The sequence below is a fragment of the Hyalella azteca genome, unplaced genomic scaffold, assembly GCF_000764305.2.
Source record: "Hyalella azteca isolate HAZT.00-mixed unplaced genomic scaffold, Hazt_2.0.2 contig4664, whole genome shotgun sequence".
In the NCBI taxonomy this organism is placed as follows: Eukaryota; Metazoa; Arthropoda; class Malacostraca; order Amphipoda; family Hyalellidae; genus Hyalella; species Hyalella azteca.
The window spans coordinates 26,373-43,725 of record NW_025934876.1 but is presented as its reverse complement, the minus strand read 5'-3'; the positions used below and the strand labels follow the sequence as shown (position 1 = coordinate 43,725).

General features: G+C 36.9%; 1 protein-coding gene across 2 annotated transcripts in view; it reads right to left on the bottom strand.

Annotated features, from left to right (window-relative positions):
* Positions 1 to 15,745, bottom strand: part of LOC108664933 — a 20,903-nt gene extending 5,158 nt beyond the window's left edge. The window contains exons 1-9 of one of the 2 annotated variants that reach the window (XM_018151632.2): positions 15,396 to 15,745; positions 5,042 to 5,183; positions 3,816 to 3,901; positions 3,362 to 3,437; positions 2,905 to 3,008; positions 2,416 to 2,558; positions 2,076 to 2,231; positions 1,603 to 1,689; positions 1,220 to 1,402 (exon numbers count right to left, since the gene is read on the bottom strand). In XM_018151632.2, coding sequence (XP_018007121.1) covers positions 1,220 to 1,402; positions 1,603 to 1,689; positions 2,076 to 2,231; positions 2,416 to 2,558; positions 2,905 to 3,008; positions 3,362 to 3,437; positions 3,816 to 3,901; positions 5,042 to 5,183; positions 15,396 to 15,482 — 1,064 coding nt within the window. In that variant the 5' untranslated portion in view covers positions 15,483 to 15,745. Of the gene's footprint in view, positions 1 to 1,219; positions 1,403 to 1,602; positions 1,690 to 2,075; positions 2,232 to 2,415; positions 2,559 to 2,904; positions 3,009 to 3,361; positions 3,438 to 3,815; positions 3,902 to 5,041; positions 5,184 to 5,496; positions 5,701 to 15,395 lie in introns of those variants that run through there. The other variant, XM_047880117.1, reaches the window with a different exon arrangement.
* Between the last annotated feature and the right edge of the window lie 1,608 nt (positions 15,746 to 17,353).

The window sequence follows — 17,353 nt, the reverse complement described above, 5'->3', positions numbered from 1 at the left end:
GGAGCATATGTTCAGTCTTAAAATGCCTAGCAAATTACGGACCAGGCAATAAGTCCAGCAGCTATCTCAATCAATCGTCAGCTATGGAAAGATCGGGTTCCAAAGGCCGGATCCCTTGGGAATCAAGTCACGAAAAGTTCAAGAATCGGCAACAGGCCATGGGCCTATTTCTTCAGCGCCAACACTTCTATTCTATTCTATAAATAGATATATTCCAATATATCCATAGATAGATTGACTTTGTTGACAATAGAACTGATCGTATAGCTCCCTGCATTTACAACAGCAGTTCTTGCCAACAGCTTGAACAGTTGTCGGTACCACTTTATGCGCCGTCTTGGTGCAGTATTGTATGACATTTGATATGATTTATTATTATTCATCAGCTTTATATACAAGAATTATTTGTAGCTTGAGTATCATTCACAGTAACATTCCCATTCCATTTGCTCAGAAAACTATGTTATTTCAGCGTCAATATTACGTAATGCATATTTCAATTGCAGTCTTATAATAAATGTTGTGGACCACTTACAGCGCACGAAGTCTAGAAAGATATCAGTAACCGTTCCAGAAGCCGTGTACCAATAGAAGCTCACGATTTTTTTTAATCTCGTACACTCACCGAGACAAGAACGGAGTACACTCACCGAGACAAGAACGCAGTACACTCACCGAGACAAGAACGCAGTACACTCACCGAGACAAGAACGGAGTACACTCACCGAGACAAGAACGCAGTACACTCACCGAGACAAGAACGGAGTACACTCACCGAGACAAGAACGTAGTACACTCACCGAGACAAGAACGTAGTACACTCACCGAGACAAGAACGGCGCACCATCTACCGTCTCGCTGTCATGTCTTTAACTAAAATTATTCAAGTTTGAATGAGTGGCATCCCAGCTAAACAGTTTAGTTTGGGAGTCGCAGTCAGAGTTGAAACGTCTAGATAAAATATTGACATTCATCAAATTTAATACCAATTTGTGCTTATTTGAATCTTCTGTTAAACCTGGATCTTGTTTCTAATTAATTTACCTATTTTTTGAGTTACTTCTTCAAACCTACGAGTAGATCTATTGAGTAACTTTTCAAGTGCTAATTCTAGCAATATATAACTGATAGCAAGAGATTCAATTAATAAATAATAGTAGATAAATCTATCTATGCTAATGTCAGCAAATGAATCTTCTTTCTTACCAATAACACTTACGATTTTTTTATAGGCGGCAGTGTTGTAATGAAAACAGTTTCAAACCGTTCCTTGCTTGGGCTCCACTTTTCTATGGGTAGACCATTGTGCTCGGCTAGTCCAAGAATATGTTCTAGATTGATCCAGATTTGTTCGAAACTGACGTTGCACGAACAGCAACACGCTTTTCTGCTTAGGCAGCACCTAAGGGCAAGATAAATTAAACTATCCTTCCAGCTTGCACCTGCTTCAGCAATCTAGGACGAAGTAAAAGACAAGTACTAACTAGCTTCAAAATTATTTCAGTTAAAATCGACAATAAGGGTAAGAATGATATTTGGCTGTGATGAATTTTATCATAAATTTTAGTATTGAATAATTAAGTAACTTTTACAGGAACTGACCACGTGCAATTCACGAAAAGTAATGTCAGCAGGTCGTCCTTGCCCACTTCACTCATGAAGATATTCTTCGTTATGGCAGTTATATACCTGAAGAGAAAAAATATTTTTGTTTGGACACATAAATCAAATCAATGACGAAGCGGATTAGAACTAAAATCCTTTTCAGACCACAACCACTGAATGAGTAATGCTTCAAGAATATTATGCCAGAAATCAACTTCCATCAGGTACCTGATGACAATTTTAGAATTTTCATTCAAATATCAGCATTTGTAGAAATTTCAAGCAAGACTGGAGTCTTTCATTATGTCGTTTTACCTATCAAATAAATGCCGCGCCTTAAAAGAAAGAAGTTATTATGAATTAATTCTAAATTCAGAATTCCTCAACAGAATTAATTGCCTCTATGCAAATACAGAAAATGCCAACAAGGAAACTTTGCATTAAGTAGATGCAGGATTAACATCTCTTACTTGTTCTTGTCTGCCCAGTTGATTCCATTGTCAAGTTGAAAGATACCGTCAATAATGAACTCAAATTCATGAGTCGTGTCAAACACGCAATGCTCCAGAATGTACATGGCGCTCTCGTGGTACGATACCGAGGCAGCATCAACCATAACAAGCGACCTAGGTACCAGAAATAGAACCAGTTATGGTGAATCATATCCAAAATCGCATTTAATTAATGAAAAATTTATTTCATTCAAAATATAGACTTTTTTCTTGCCAACCTAAAAACTTAAGGTAGTGAGTAATTTAATATATTCACATAAGCTGCATTTGTTAGATCTTTCGCAGCTATACTACTCACTCATTAATCTCAGGGTCAGACAATATGTATGGCAATATGGTCTTCAACTGGGCATCTGTTAGACTTTCACCAGTTATCCAATCATTGATATGAGAGCAGCCGGCTCCTCTACTCAGAAGTTTCATCAGTATTTCGAAATTATCCTGAAAATACAAAAATATTCCAAATAAAATGCTTAAGCTCAACTAAGCTCATGACAAAGTTGGCATTGTTTCCTTAGCATCTGAATAAAAATCACATACAAGTCTTAGACAAAACGATTTTAAGAAAATCCCAACAACAAAAAAATAGACAATTAATAAATTTGATATAGGAATAATGATCGTTTAGTTCTGTGAAAGATCAAACGCAAATGGGGAAGTAATAGCAACCTCATAGTACAAAATCTACAACACAGAATGAAATATTATTCACACTTATATATGGGAACACGAAAATTTTTTAATAATTGTGGACAGTTTATTTCACTGAATCAAAAGCTGCACTCACCAGAGCAAAGAATGTGGCTGAAAGATCAGCAGAATCTGTGGCTCTGGCGTCCGCGCCTGCGTCCAGTATTAGCTCAGCTCCTCGCCACCAGCTTCTCTCCAAGGCTGCAAAATTGGCATCTAATAGTGTGCTGTTTTCACAGTCGAGCTCCAAGTTGTGCTCTAATTCTTATTTGTCCTAAAAAAGCATAAGCCAAGACAAGTATAATTGAATGATTTTCCACAAAGTTTTAAGCACTGTTCAGGATATAGAAATAAGTCGCATCTGCAAGATGAGATTCATCTACCTAATTTTGTTTTCATTTATCTGACCATTAGGCAGATTTTAGCACTGTTCTCACCGCGCTAAAATCATAAACAATTTCGTATATAGATTGTATATAATATATTGAATATACTGATAAAATTTCCTTAATGCATTCCTAACTAAAACTGGAGCAATTATTAAGGTGACATACCACAAAATAACGGCAAATCATTTTTAGGCAGGTTGGGATTTGCCCCAGCATCTAGAAGGCTTGCCAATATTTCTTCCTGAACAAATAAAAATTTAGTGGAGTGAATTTAAGAAGGAGAATCAAGACAGAACGATAAGAAACAACTGTTCTTATACAGAAGAATAGAATTCAGCAACTTGAGAGCCAAATTAGGAATAAAAGAAAAATAAGCAGTTTTACATAAATTTTTGGACATCATAGAGATGCTGTAGTGACCTGAATAGTACCCTACAAGTGTGAACATTTTTATTCAGGCAGTACCAAAACAAACTTATTAAAATTCAGCAAATTTTTAATTCATACAATCACGTTCATGCACATGAAAATCATCTTCAGAGTTTGGTCTGTTTCACGTTTAGTTGTAGGCAGGCTGCATTAAAAGCATAGGAAACATTTCAAGACCCATCCTAGTCACCTCCAGTTCTGAGGCTGAGCAGTTTCTACAGAGAAGCAGCAGAGCAGTGGATCGATCACGACTCTCCATGTTTATGCACCTTTTATCTGCAATGAACATTAAACAATAATGACTAACAATAAAAGAAAACAAATTATTTATCAATATAAACATCAGAATACAATGGGCAGTGAATAGAAGCATTAGAATTTATAAAAATTGCTTAACTAAAAAGGAATGGTCCAGGAACAGAACTAATTCCACCTGTACAAGGGGTAGTTTTTCCTGTCAATATTTAATGGATTGTTTGATAACCCACACGAACCTAAATCTCCAACCCAATGACACTGAAAAGAAGTGCAATGAACTCCATTCGGCAAACAACTCAATCTCCTCATCTGTAACTTGCACTCGGTTGAAAAAGCACTAAGCCACTACTAAGAGCTCAGTGGTGGCATGGTCAGGAACAAAGTTATTAGAATGAAAAAACCCATTGGCATTACAAGGAGCTAAATATGCTGCAGAATATTGTCCAGAATGTTTAGAACAGAAGTAGAATATCTGAAGAACAGCTGCAAAATAGCAAAAAAAAAAGTAAATGATAATGCAAGTCCCCATTAGAAGGATAAATTTAAATTGACATGTTCAATTTTTAGTACTGGTACATTGGACTTGAAATATAATTTCAAGAAAAAATAATTAACTTAGAAATTATTTTCCAAAAGAGTATCACTGAACATTTTACTTTAATATACAACGAAAAAATACAATATGCGATACTAGCAGCTTTAATATTACAGGAAAAGAATTCATAAGTGAAGCAGAATTTTTTCATTTGATCTAAAGTAGTTATAGGCAGCATAAGCAATTTCAAAGAAAGAGTAACATCTTAACCATCAACTACAGAGCATATAGGTAAGCAGCTATACAATTAGCTATATTTTCTTATTGAAATCAGAAATTTCAACCAAAGCATTGGTCATCCTATAATGGGAAAAAATAAAAAGTCTTCACTTCATGAAGAAATAAAAGAACCCCAAGACATCATCAATGAATCCCACAAGCTACAGTAGTACTCAAGTACTAGGTATGCCACCAGAGCCAGTGTTTTGTACAGTCTGGATCAAACTTCCATTTTCAACTTAGGCTTCAGAATCTTGTGATACCTACCTAAGGTTCTCCCTCTACTATTTTCAGTTCAATTTTTACACAAATAATAATAAATAGATAAATTATAACTCAATTACCTGCATGCATGAGAAGTTTCTTCACCATTGCAAGATCCTTGTACAAAACAGCATAATGAAGAGCAGAGTAGCCCTGTTCATCGGGTGTGCAGAGGCTGCGAGTGATGTCATGCCCATGACTCAACAGGGAGGCTATGACTTTCTGCAACAAAAATTATGCATGTTGCCATAATAGGTAGCTGGTTTTTCATTCAATCTATGCATTGTTTATCCAATTTTACAAAGCTCAATGCATTTTTATGTTTAACATGGTCTCAAAACATGTAGCAGTTCCTGGTAAACTTGCACAGTATGCAAGACTGTAGCCATCTTGTAACGTAATGACTAAACTATCACTGTATATAATCTGAAGAAGTCATATTCAGGAAGGAATGGAAGAGGGAAAACACAAACATTTTTCATAACAAAAATGAAAATATTGGTCAAATATACCTCATAAAAGGTTGTCAATTCACCTCTAAGCTTCGTGAAGCCCAGTAGCCCCAAAGTCTATGAGTTATGGAAGAACAGGTTATTCAAACCATACCACACTGAATATTGATAATGCCCAGGCACTTCCTAGCAGCAAAAAAACAAGTTTAGTCACAACAATCAAGATAAACTGGATATTGAGGCTTCCTGCATAAACTTCATGACAGAAACAAGAATGGATGACCAATGCCAATAGGGAGAGATTTTAGATATTAGTTATACAGGCATATATATCAATAACTTTTGAAGAATTGGACTTAGAACTTAAACATTTGCATAACTTTGATACTCTACTATTATAAATGGCTGCTACATGCATGGAACTAATCAATAATTCAAAATTGCAAAAAATTGTCTCTTCCAAGAAGAAGTTAAAAACCAATAATGTTAAGAGCAAGATAACTCAGCTTAGAAGAAAAAATTTTTCATTAATTTTAATTCCTTCATGCCTTATCCTTGCTAACAGGATTGCAATAAACTCATGTTTTTTTTAAATTGCTCAAGCCACTTGGTATTTATTGAAAAGCCCATGACATTATTTTAAAACCCATGCAAAATGGATAAAATAGTTATTTATACTTTTTCACATATTATTTCATTTTTACCTAGCTTTAAAGTCCTTTTAACTCATGTTGATTATTAAAAATTTGATGCTGGAAAGTATCGACCTCTACTATCACATTTGCCATAACTTTTCATTAAATAATTGTCCCTCCATCAAACAGTAAGTTAGTGTTGCATCATTAACATGATGCAACACTATTTAAAACAGTGAAATATCTCTGTCAGAGACTACAAATCAATGGTAAAAATATGTATTGAATCAATTAACCCTGTAGGTATCTGCTACACTGGCTAACCAGAGCAAAGGTTAGTCACTTGGTCCTGGTTAACATGCTATGATAAGTTGAACAGACATGCCTAATTACTTTACTTCAACCTGCTTCTGTTAAGGCTGTGCAAAGGACAAATAAATTCCTCAATGTACTCACAGATAAATTTTTCTAATGATGATAACAAAGTAAAAATAAATATGTATAAAACTATTTATTTCAACTTGTCAGTTTTGAACATTTTTTGTTAATAACTTCTTACCATGAAACATTTCATTAACAAGTTTATTCTAATTTCAAAGGCTTTTGCGGGGGCTATCATATGGCATCTGTGAAAAATTTAATATGCTATTATTAAGGTGACAGACACAAAATAAAAGCCTCCCTAATTACCCCTGGGAATAGGGGTAGTTAGGAACACTTGAAATAAAACTTGATTTTAAAACGTTTGAAGTATGCAAAGTGTACATGTCTATTACTAACACTATTCTGAAGTCTTCCTCTTCCTTTGTAGATGATGTAGATGTAGAATAAATAACATTTTTTGTGATTTTTTATTTTTTTATATTTCCTTTATTGATACCATCAAACGGGGAAAAAAAGGGACGGGCGGGGTAAATCGGGACGCGCGCCCCCACATTTCATAGAAATGTTGTAGCAGCTAAACTAATCAAAATATTGCTAAACTAAAAATAGTGGCATAAACTTCAATATTTTCACTATCAATTATGTATAAAGTTAGCCAAGAAATCAAACATTTACTATCTCTAAAAAATCGCTGAAAAAAATTGTGAAAAGTGCGATTTTGGAAAAGTACCTCTGGTAAGGTCTGGAGCAAAAAAAAATATTTGCCGTATTAAAAAATTTTACTTGCATAAAAGTTGCACCCAGGTGTTGGCTTGAAAATGTAATTGATGGAATTTGCCTATCTCATTAAAAAAATGGCAGCCATTTCAGCACGTTGGGGCTACTCGGGGACCCCCCCCTTGAGTGACTGACTGCATGGTTCCCATTTAATTCAGACCAAAAAAACAATACTAAACATAAACTGAACGATAACCAAACAAACCTCAAACGACTTGAACCAAGACTTAAGTTATGAGAAAATCTAACACTGTTTGAAATAAACATGTGCACAATTCGAATATTTTATATCCATTCACTGCATTTAATTATTTTATTTATAGTCTTATAATCGTAATTGTTTTGTTTCTGGTATTAAATTCACTTATTTAAAGATTGAAATTAAATATTTTAATTAGCATACTCATATTAGGGTGGAAAATCTTTCTAATTGCCTAAAAGGTCAAACAATCTCAACCTCTCAATATACAGGGTGGGGCAGAACCGATTGAGCAGTTTTGAGGAAAAATAAAAGAGTAATGCAGGTACATATAGAAGAAAGTTCATTTTCCTAGAGGTTAGCATAACATACCATTTAGAATACTTAAGTTTTGAAAACAATATCTGGAAGATGGGGCAGTTAGCTGCAACACACTGTTGGAGTCGTTCTCAGAGGATGGAGTAACCGTAACAGTGAATTCCGATCGCTATGCTGCAATGTTGCAAAAATTTTTGCAGCCCATGATGAAAAACATTCTTGAAAATGAAGCATTGGGAGACGTGTGGTTCCAGCAAGATGGGGCTACAGCTCACGCATCCCGAATATCACTCAATGTTTTGAAATGCATGTTCCCAGACTCTGAGGGGGTGATTTACAGTGGCCTGCAAAGTCACCTAATTTGAGCATTTGCGATTTCTTTCTTTGGGGACATCTAGAAGAAAGGGTGTTCAGAAGTCGCCCTCACACCCTACCACAGCTAAGGGAACGGATTATTGCAGCAGAGGTTATGGTCATACCTCACTATATGTGTGAACATGCTGTAGAAAACTTCCAAGAACAACTCCAACAGTGTGATGCAGCTAACAAACCCCATCTTCCTGATGTTGTTTTCAAAACATAAGTATTTTAAATTGTATGTTATGCTAATCTTGAGGAAAATAAACTTTCTTCTTTATGTACCTCCATTACTCTTTTATTTCACCTCAAAACTGTTCAATCTGTTCTGCCCCACCCTGTATAAGCTAGCTAACACATTTAAATTGTATATTGTAATCAATATATAACAAAGAGTCAAATAGCTAAAGACTACTTATAGCCTTATAAGAATTAGCTAAGCTGCTAGCTACATACAATGTATTGCACACTTGATGCCTCTGTACCAAAAACATTCAATTTATTGAAACCTAATACACACTAAAGGCAACAAGTTTATATACCAATTTGTCATTCGTAGTACATTTATACTAAAACACGAACAACAATACCTCAATATAAATTAAAGACTGCCACACAATATATTCATATATATGAAAAAAAAAATTAAAAATAAAAAAAAAAAATAACATGATTTTTTATCAAAAAATCAAGTGATTTAATTACATAATTTAATCATTTTGATTTAATCATTGCCAACCCTGCTTTTGAGTGTTTACATTGTGACATTTGCATCACAGCATCAAGTCTTGTGTTATGGCTTTGCGTTCCCTCTTGCTATACTGTACCAAGTACGTGACCTGCTTCTTGCTGGAGCTTTATACCTGCTTGCTAAATTTAATCTCAATCTTAACTTTATTCACTTGAAGTATGAGTCCTCTTTATTTACCATAAAAGGCAATAGACTCAAGTTTTGTACCTGTTAATTCAATAGGAGCAGTCGGTGTGGGACCCAGCTGTCAAGCTGTTGTGGAGACCTGGAGTCCCCAACTGCTGGCTCTTGACTTCCTCTCCTGAGTACTGTCACTTCACAAATCTGAACTCCTTGAACAGTGTGCAGTGCTCATGCTCATATATTGTACCAAATTGGATGTTACCCAAATTGACTACAGAACTGAACCATCTTACCAGACCAACTCATTAGCCATTTCTAGGCTCTTTTCATGGTCTTCTAGTTAGGGTAGATAATTGCATAGTATTAGGAGCCTATGCCTCTTGTTAACTGCATTGATTAGAACCGTGACCTAATTTTGTACCTGAAATAACATGACTTCACTAGTCCAGAGCCTTACTTGACTAGATAATGTCCATGTGATTAGAATAGTTTAGTTACATTAATGTTAGGTGGTATTAGTTGCTAGGCTGTTCCAGGTTGTGCCAGCTGTTTATTCACGCCTCATTGAACCTTGCCATTCATGACATTCTAGATTAAACCATACCTGGATGGTTTCTGACTAGGAGTAGTATAAGTGTTATTTTGTTTGCTTGCATTCAAACCAAAACTATGTTCAAATACTTGCTAGCCAAGTAGTCTTCCACCATTATGACTCAAGCATTGTAGACTGAAAGATCCTATGCCCAGGTAGGATAGAAGCCAAGCGTTTGTAAATGTTTAGGTACCTTAATTCTTGTACCCTGTGCCATTCCCAGAATCTTTGTTCTTGTTCACTACGAGGTATATTGAGTATCCTGCTATTTCCCAGTACTCAAGGTTTCTGGTTCTCTGGGCGGTGCACCTCCTGGAACCTCTTGCTGTCAGTAACATCTCGGTATCCCTGCTACTAGATCAGTGAGTACTCAGAGGTGTGTGCCTGTGTATGACTGCAAATTAGGCCAGAAGTGATCTAACTAACTTGTCTTCTGGCTATGCTCCAGGAATGATCCTGGGACCTGGTAAAGTATCCTGCAGGTGTACCGCTCTATTCTCCGGAGTTCAAACCAATACTCGCTGTTATGTTTAACCAGATTTTTCCCTTTGCCTGTGTCTACCAAACCTATGCTATGTGGCTTACCTGACTATGGTTATTGATCCGTGTGTGTTGTAAGCTAGGATGTGCTTTTCAAATTTTCAGGTGGTGTCCCCGCTTCACATTGTTGTAATAGTAATCTGTAATTCATGTACCATAAATTTGTTACTAGGGCTTTCTCCCCTAGGGTGGCTTAGATTATCTTATGAAGAATATGCTTTGCTGCCTGAGGATGATCCTCTAACTACTGTCATTGTTTAGGTTATTAGTCTTAAGTATATGGGTGTTTGTATTCACCTGTTTTTCATTGTCCCAAATTAAGTCTAATCATCTTGAGTGTGATAGTCTCTCGGGGAGAGGGGGCTCATATCCCCATAGGTTTTGTGGAACCCCATTTGATCAAACCGCTACAGCGGTGCACTTTATACCTTAAGCGGCATCTGACCACTTGCTTGGCAACTATTTTATCTTCTCAACTTTCTTACAGTAATAGGCTTGAGTGGGCTGTTTGCTGCCTGCCAATGCTCCTTAATCCATATTTTAACTGAATTCTTCTGAAATCATTTTTACTCCACATATGCCACTCCCCTCTTTCTCAAGGTACCTACCTCATTACACACAGTCTTTACACAGGTCTTTGCAAGTGGTGGGTACTCATGCCCTTGCTTTAATCCTTATTGTGAGCCTGAACTATTTTACTTCAGGGTCTTTTGCCCTAGTTTTGTAATAAAAGATTTGTAATGTACAATCCCATTCTAAATAATTACTTTAATTAGAGTAACTCTTACATTCTTCAATTCTTACCAAGTTGTTGCCAAAGAAACCTCAAAAAGTAGGTGACGCGTTTGCCTTGCCCGCAGCGGGAGACAGTACCCCGGCAACACTAAGACATTCTATGCCCAATTTTTTGATGACTTCTAATGCATTAATTTTATGTTAAGTGCAATTTTTTGCTGAGAAAGGGAACTTCAATCCAACTTCTTTGTAATTAAAAATTTTGTGTTCACCGGAGCATTCGTTACCCAAGGTTCTGCTGTATATGTGTTTTTAGGAGTGTTCCATATTACCCCTGAGGAGTCCTGTTATTTCTTGTCTTGTGTAAATGGCTGCCATTTTGTTTTAGATTGAGGTATACTGTCAAACGGGGTAATAAGGGATGGGCGGGGTAATAAGGGACAGTCCTCCAACATTTTGTAGAAATGTTGTAGCAGCTTAACACATCAAAATATTGCAAAACTAAAAATAGTGGCATAAAGTTCAACATTTTTACTTTCTATGCAGCATAAAGCAAGTTTAGAAATCATACATTTATTACCTCTAAAAAATCCCTAAAGAAAAGTGTGAAAAGTGAGATTTTAGAAAAGTACCTCTGCTAAGGTCTGTAGCAGAGAAAATATTTGTCGTATTGAAAAATTTTACTTACATAAAAGTTGCTCACTGGGGTTGGCTTAAAAACGTGATTGACAGATTTTGCATACCTCATTCCAAGAAGAAATGGTGGCCATTTCCGCAAAACGGGGTAATAAGGGACACCCTCCTGGGGTAATAAGGGACACCCCTAAAATTACATTTACAATAGAACCTTGGTTAGCAAAGGCTTCAGTTAATGAAAAATCAAATAACAACAAATAATTTTGATTACATTTATCTCGCTCAGTGAAAAAAATTTTCACTTAACGAAAAATTACTGCATCTGCCATCACAAAATTGTGCATAGAATGTCATAGATAGAATTGTGCACCAGGCAACATAGAATGAAAATTAATTAATCTAAATTATGATTTATTTTTCCAAAACATATGTTGATTGTCACTAAAATATTCCTTTCTGTTTCATGTATGTATTTTATGTTCTTTCTTTATTATAGTGAATTCACTTGACCCAATTAAAATTGTGAGAAATTATAAGCCGTCCTGTAAGCTTACAGATACAGCAGAAATGCTATATGGCTGCTGATATGAAGCTTGCAGTGGATAAGGTCATTGTCAATGTTCAAAGGCATGTCCATGGATATAGTAATATCACATCAATAATATGGAAATGTATGTACATGGTAATATTATATCAATAAAAGAAAAAATAATAAAAATTCACATAAAATGTCATTTATTCTACATCTATCTCATCTTCAAAGGAAGAGGAGGACTTCAGAGTACTATTAGTAATGGATGGGTACACTTTGCATGCTTCAAACATTTTAAAATCGAGTTTTATTTTTTAGTGTCCCTTATTAACCCATTCCCAGGGGTAATTCAGGATGCTTTTATTTTTCATCTAACACATTGCAAATACCGTAGCATATGGAATTTTTCAAGATGCCATATGATAGCACTTGCAAAGTCTTTTAGAATGAGCCAAACTTGTTTATGAGATGCTTCATGGTAAGAAGTTATTTATGAAAAATGTTCAAAACCGTCCCTTATTACCCTGTTTGACAGTAGTTTACAGTATTATTAAGGTTTTGCAAAAATTGCTTAATCCCAGAGTTTTCCTAATGAATATTTGATTTGTAATTGGAAATTATGTTCAAATGAAAGGACATGACCAGAGTGCATATTAGTATTTACAAGAAAAAAATTCCATGACTCTCCATGACCAACAATATAATTTTCCAAGACTCGTGTATGACAGGTTTAGCATGACAAAGTCTAACTGTGCATATTCTATTATCCTACAGTTGATAAATAGCAAATGTGTAAATGCATAGAGCAGGCAGACACAGAGGAACAAAAATGACACATATCTGAAAATCAAGCTCACACTGGTAGTATTATTATGAAGTCAATAGTGTCAAATCATCACAACATACGGTATATTGAGTAATGCACACAAGATTGTACATGATAATGTCAATACAGTTCAGAACACTGTTGTCGTTGTTGTTGTTGTTGTTGTTGACCCTCCCCGCCTCGCTTCGTGGCGCGAGGCGGGGCCTAGACCCAGTTCTGGGGCCAGCCAAGTCGGTCGCCCCAGCGGGCCAGCAGCCCTGCAGCGTTTACAGGGTCCGACCAAAGGTCACCCACCGACAGGGATGTGGGCATTTCAGGGCAGGAGAAAAGATGAATGGTGTCGTGCGTGTTGGACAGACAGAGTGGGCAAAGTNTATGGCGAGTGTGGTCATGGCTGTTGTTATATTTATTGGGTTGCCCTTTAGAGATTTAATTCTTCTGTCTGTTATCCTGTTATTGTGTGCGGTTTGGTGCGGTTTGGTGTTTATGAACTGCTTGTTGAATTGTGTTGCCTTCTCTTCAGTTCAGTTCTTGTTGCCTTCAGTTCAGAACACTCTTCACCACTACCCTAACATTCAACTGGCAGCTTTTTCATCAACTTTTTCTTTAATGTTCAGTTCAAGAGTGTCTAGCTTTCTTCCCAAAGATCGCCTCATGGCATTGAACTTTGCAATAATTTTCAAATCCCTGCTTCTCTCCATTGCATCTGCATAATCATTTGCTGCTTGCTCAAGCACCTTGATGCCCTCCTCCATACGCCTTTCATTCTTCTTCAGTTCATCTAGCAGTTCTTGCTCATCCAACAAAGCCTTCCTCAATCTTCTGGGTTTTCTGGGCCTTCGCATCCAGCTCTTTCTCTTCTGCCAAATAAGCATTGTAGGCTGTTTTGGCACTGCCAGCTGCAAGCAGCATCTTCCTGGTGATGGTCATCTTGTTCAGGCCACCAACATGTGCAACATGACCAACCACAGCATGCAGGGCGACCACCATTTGCTCTTTCATGTTGTGTCATGATTTCCTTGTTGAATGAAAACCCTCTTTCAACCGTGGCTTGACCATGAGACAGGAGAATGAGCATCTGTATTACATTCCAGGGATTCTTGTAGGTGCTCTTTGATAGAATGGCATGCCAAAAAGTGTTCAGTTGATCAGAAGTTGAAAATTCTTGAAAGTGTGCGTTCAGTTAACTGCAATGTTGTGATTCATCTCTTAAGTTACACTTATCACACAACACCATCCACATCTGTGTTAGGGAATCTCTTGGCAACAAGGAAAGTGAGACAGTTCTTCAACTGTGTCTTGTTGGCTTCCTCACAGTCCTTCTTGATGAAGACTTTTGGCACCAGCCATCTCAGGTTCCTACCAAGGCCGTAAATGATGGGGCTCTTGTTCAGTAGCTCTTCGACTACAGCCTGCGTGAAGTTCCGTGCTTGTGTCTTGAAAGTGAGAACTTGAAGTGCACTGCAAAGTGCAGCTGATATGTGAAGACTTTTGCAATGCCCTATTCCCTGATACACTTTTGGAGCAAGAAACTGCAGTTGCATTGCCGTCTTTGACTCTTGTTCCATGAGTTTCCATGACCTGGAATGAAATCCACTGACTTTCCAGGCCTGGAAATGAAAAATCAAATTCCATGATTTTCCAGGTTTTCCATGACCAGTATGTACGCTCCCTGCATGACTCACTCATCATAACATGAATGATACTTTTGTCTAATTTTGATAAATACAGTACATACTTGAATTTTTAAAGTTTATCAAAGCCAAATTTATTCTCTAATCAGAAACAAAGTTCATGTCACATAAGTGGCAATTAGAATTTTTGAACTTCCTCCACTGCTCTGTTGTTCTTGTCTATACAGTGTGCTACAGGCCCACAGTAGAGACAATGTTGACACTGCAGGTAGTGGGGCATCTTTCGTAGCTATGTGGTCCTTCATTTCTAAAATTAAACCTTGGTTACCAATCAACGCAGAACAGGGATGCTAATCTATATGGTAGAATCAGTTAATTGTGATCTGACCAAAAACTGCACATATGTGCCAATTCAAGGTTGAAAAGGCATACTTGAAAGCTTGGAAGATGCTAATATTGTAACCTAAAAGGCCTTACTGAACAATCTGGGTAGAATTCTCAGTAAAATTTGAGATGGGTAATATGGGAACAGGTACGCATATTTTAAAATGGAATATCTGAAACTAAACTTTTCTTCGATCAGTCTGCTGATATTAATGGATCAAGCTAGTGACACAACTGATTTATATTTAATATATAAACCAAAATTCCTATTTCTAAAATTTCTACCTAATCAATAATCATTTAATCAATATTCACAGTTTTATTTGGTTTAAATTCAAATTTCCTTGTAAAACTCTTTTGGCTGTTTAAATTGCATAAAAGCATATTATATTGCTTAAAAATAATTTTTAAGCAGTATTAAAAGTAGATATTTTCCACTCAGAAGGCTACTGTACGGTACTTAAATTAGAAAATTTCCATTCCATAAAATTTTATCTAAAAAACATTTTCCTAGAAATGAAAGATAACACTGAAAATGGTAAAACAATTTTTTACTTACCTCCACGTTCTCAGCGTTTCTCGACTTCACAGCTTTGGTTATGATAGTGCAGTCTTGCACATCAAAATTTTCAAAGTCCATTGACATTTTGCTGATGAATTATTATTAATTGTGCAAGGTTGGAAATGAAGTCACAAGCTGGTCATTTGTTAAACCCTTTCCTATCAATGGTTAATTACATTAAAATAATTTATTTTCTATCTTCTCTTCATATATCCACAAGGTTCAAGGAAGATGCAAGGAAGTTAGACAATCAGTTCAAGTGGGATAAGCTACCATCAATTCTATTATGGAGTTATGAACTCTCCTAGGCTCTTGGGTGATTGCCACTGTCAAAAGGCACACAAAGCCCTGCCAGCACAGACATGCAAGCAATATGGAAGGCATGCATACCTGATAAGTTGATCCCTGCTGACCAAAATCATGTTGGGATAAAAATTTCAACCACTGGACCACCCCATGCAGGGTGGTCCAGTGGTTAAAGTTCAGAATACCAAGATTGGAGCGGAGAGGCATGGGTTTGTTCCCAGCTCTGTGCAGCGCCGATTCTAACCACCAGAAACTGGCCGATTCTAACCAGAAACTGGCGCAGTGTGCACCAGTTTCTGGTTAGAATCGGCAAGGAGGCCGGGCGATTAAGCAAAGCAGAATTATAGCAGTGATTTGCAAGTTCGAGACCGTAAAATGCTGCAAGTGTTCTGTGATGTAAAGAATCTGTGACAGGCCTACGGCCTGATAAACGCTGAAACCGCTACTATAATATTATTATGTTAAACACAAACAAAGAGGAAGTGTTCTATTAAATCTTAAATCCTTAAAAGCAGGCACATGTGACAGGAGTATAAGACTATAAGCCATGTCATTGATGTCAAAAAGATTTGAACAAACCCCAACATAAGACAAGCAAAGACAAATCAAAGCCACTACACGAGTACACTCTGATTGGCAACCCTGCAGGGCTGCAGTATGATGATGGAGAGAAGAGAAACAAGATGATGGCTTTTGTCAGTAGCTGCCAATGAAGAAACACACTCCTTATACACTTGGAGGCACATAATAGGATAATCAGCAAAAGAGTAATACCGTACTAAATATCCATTCACCATGCTGCAGCTCACTGAGCTCAGCAGGTAAAAAGCCATTGAATTACTGCTGTGCGTATTTTCTGAGGGATATTTCCCCACCACAAGCTCATGCATGGGCAAGGTTCCAACTAAGTGAAAGATTTTCCAATTTTGATCAAATCTCCCTCCTCTGGTTTGTGCAAACTGCAAAGTGAACACAGCAAGATGAAATCACTAATAGTAATAGTGTCCTGTCCTCCATATTGCATGAAGGGCACATACTGGAATTATGGAATCTGACAAATTGAAACGAGCCCATTGGGCCTTCACCAATCACCATAGCATGGCCAAGTTGCAGACAAGTCACAGCACATTCTGTGGTAAGCTGTAGTGCCTGTAGAGAGTGTCAGAGTGGTTAAGATCCATAAACCACATAATGTTGACTTACTCGACTAGGTATAGTCAAATGGGGTAAGACAGGATCGCAGCCTTCATGGGGTAAGAAAGGACCGGCCCATGGCGTGCATTCTAATTGCACTGAATTCAATTTGACCAAAGAATATGTTACAGCAATCATTGCCTGTCATTTCAGTGTTTGTTTCAAACCTCTTCTGCAAATAATGAATTTCTGGCTAATTTTTAAAGAAAACCTATGTAAAGAAGGGTCAGAAAATAGTTAACCCTGTTTGGGAAATAAGCTCTATCTGATGACAAAAAATTTTTTGGCCAGGTTTGTGGCTGTAGGCAGGTAACCTCAAGTAATAGGCAACTTTTTAGACATACTAGGCATTCCTACCTGCTACCATCACTGCTTGACATATATTCTAAAATGGGGTAAAAAAGGACCGGACATGGGGTAAGACAGGACCACTAAATGATCCTGTATTACCACAC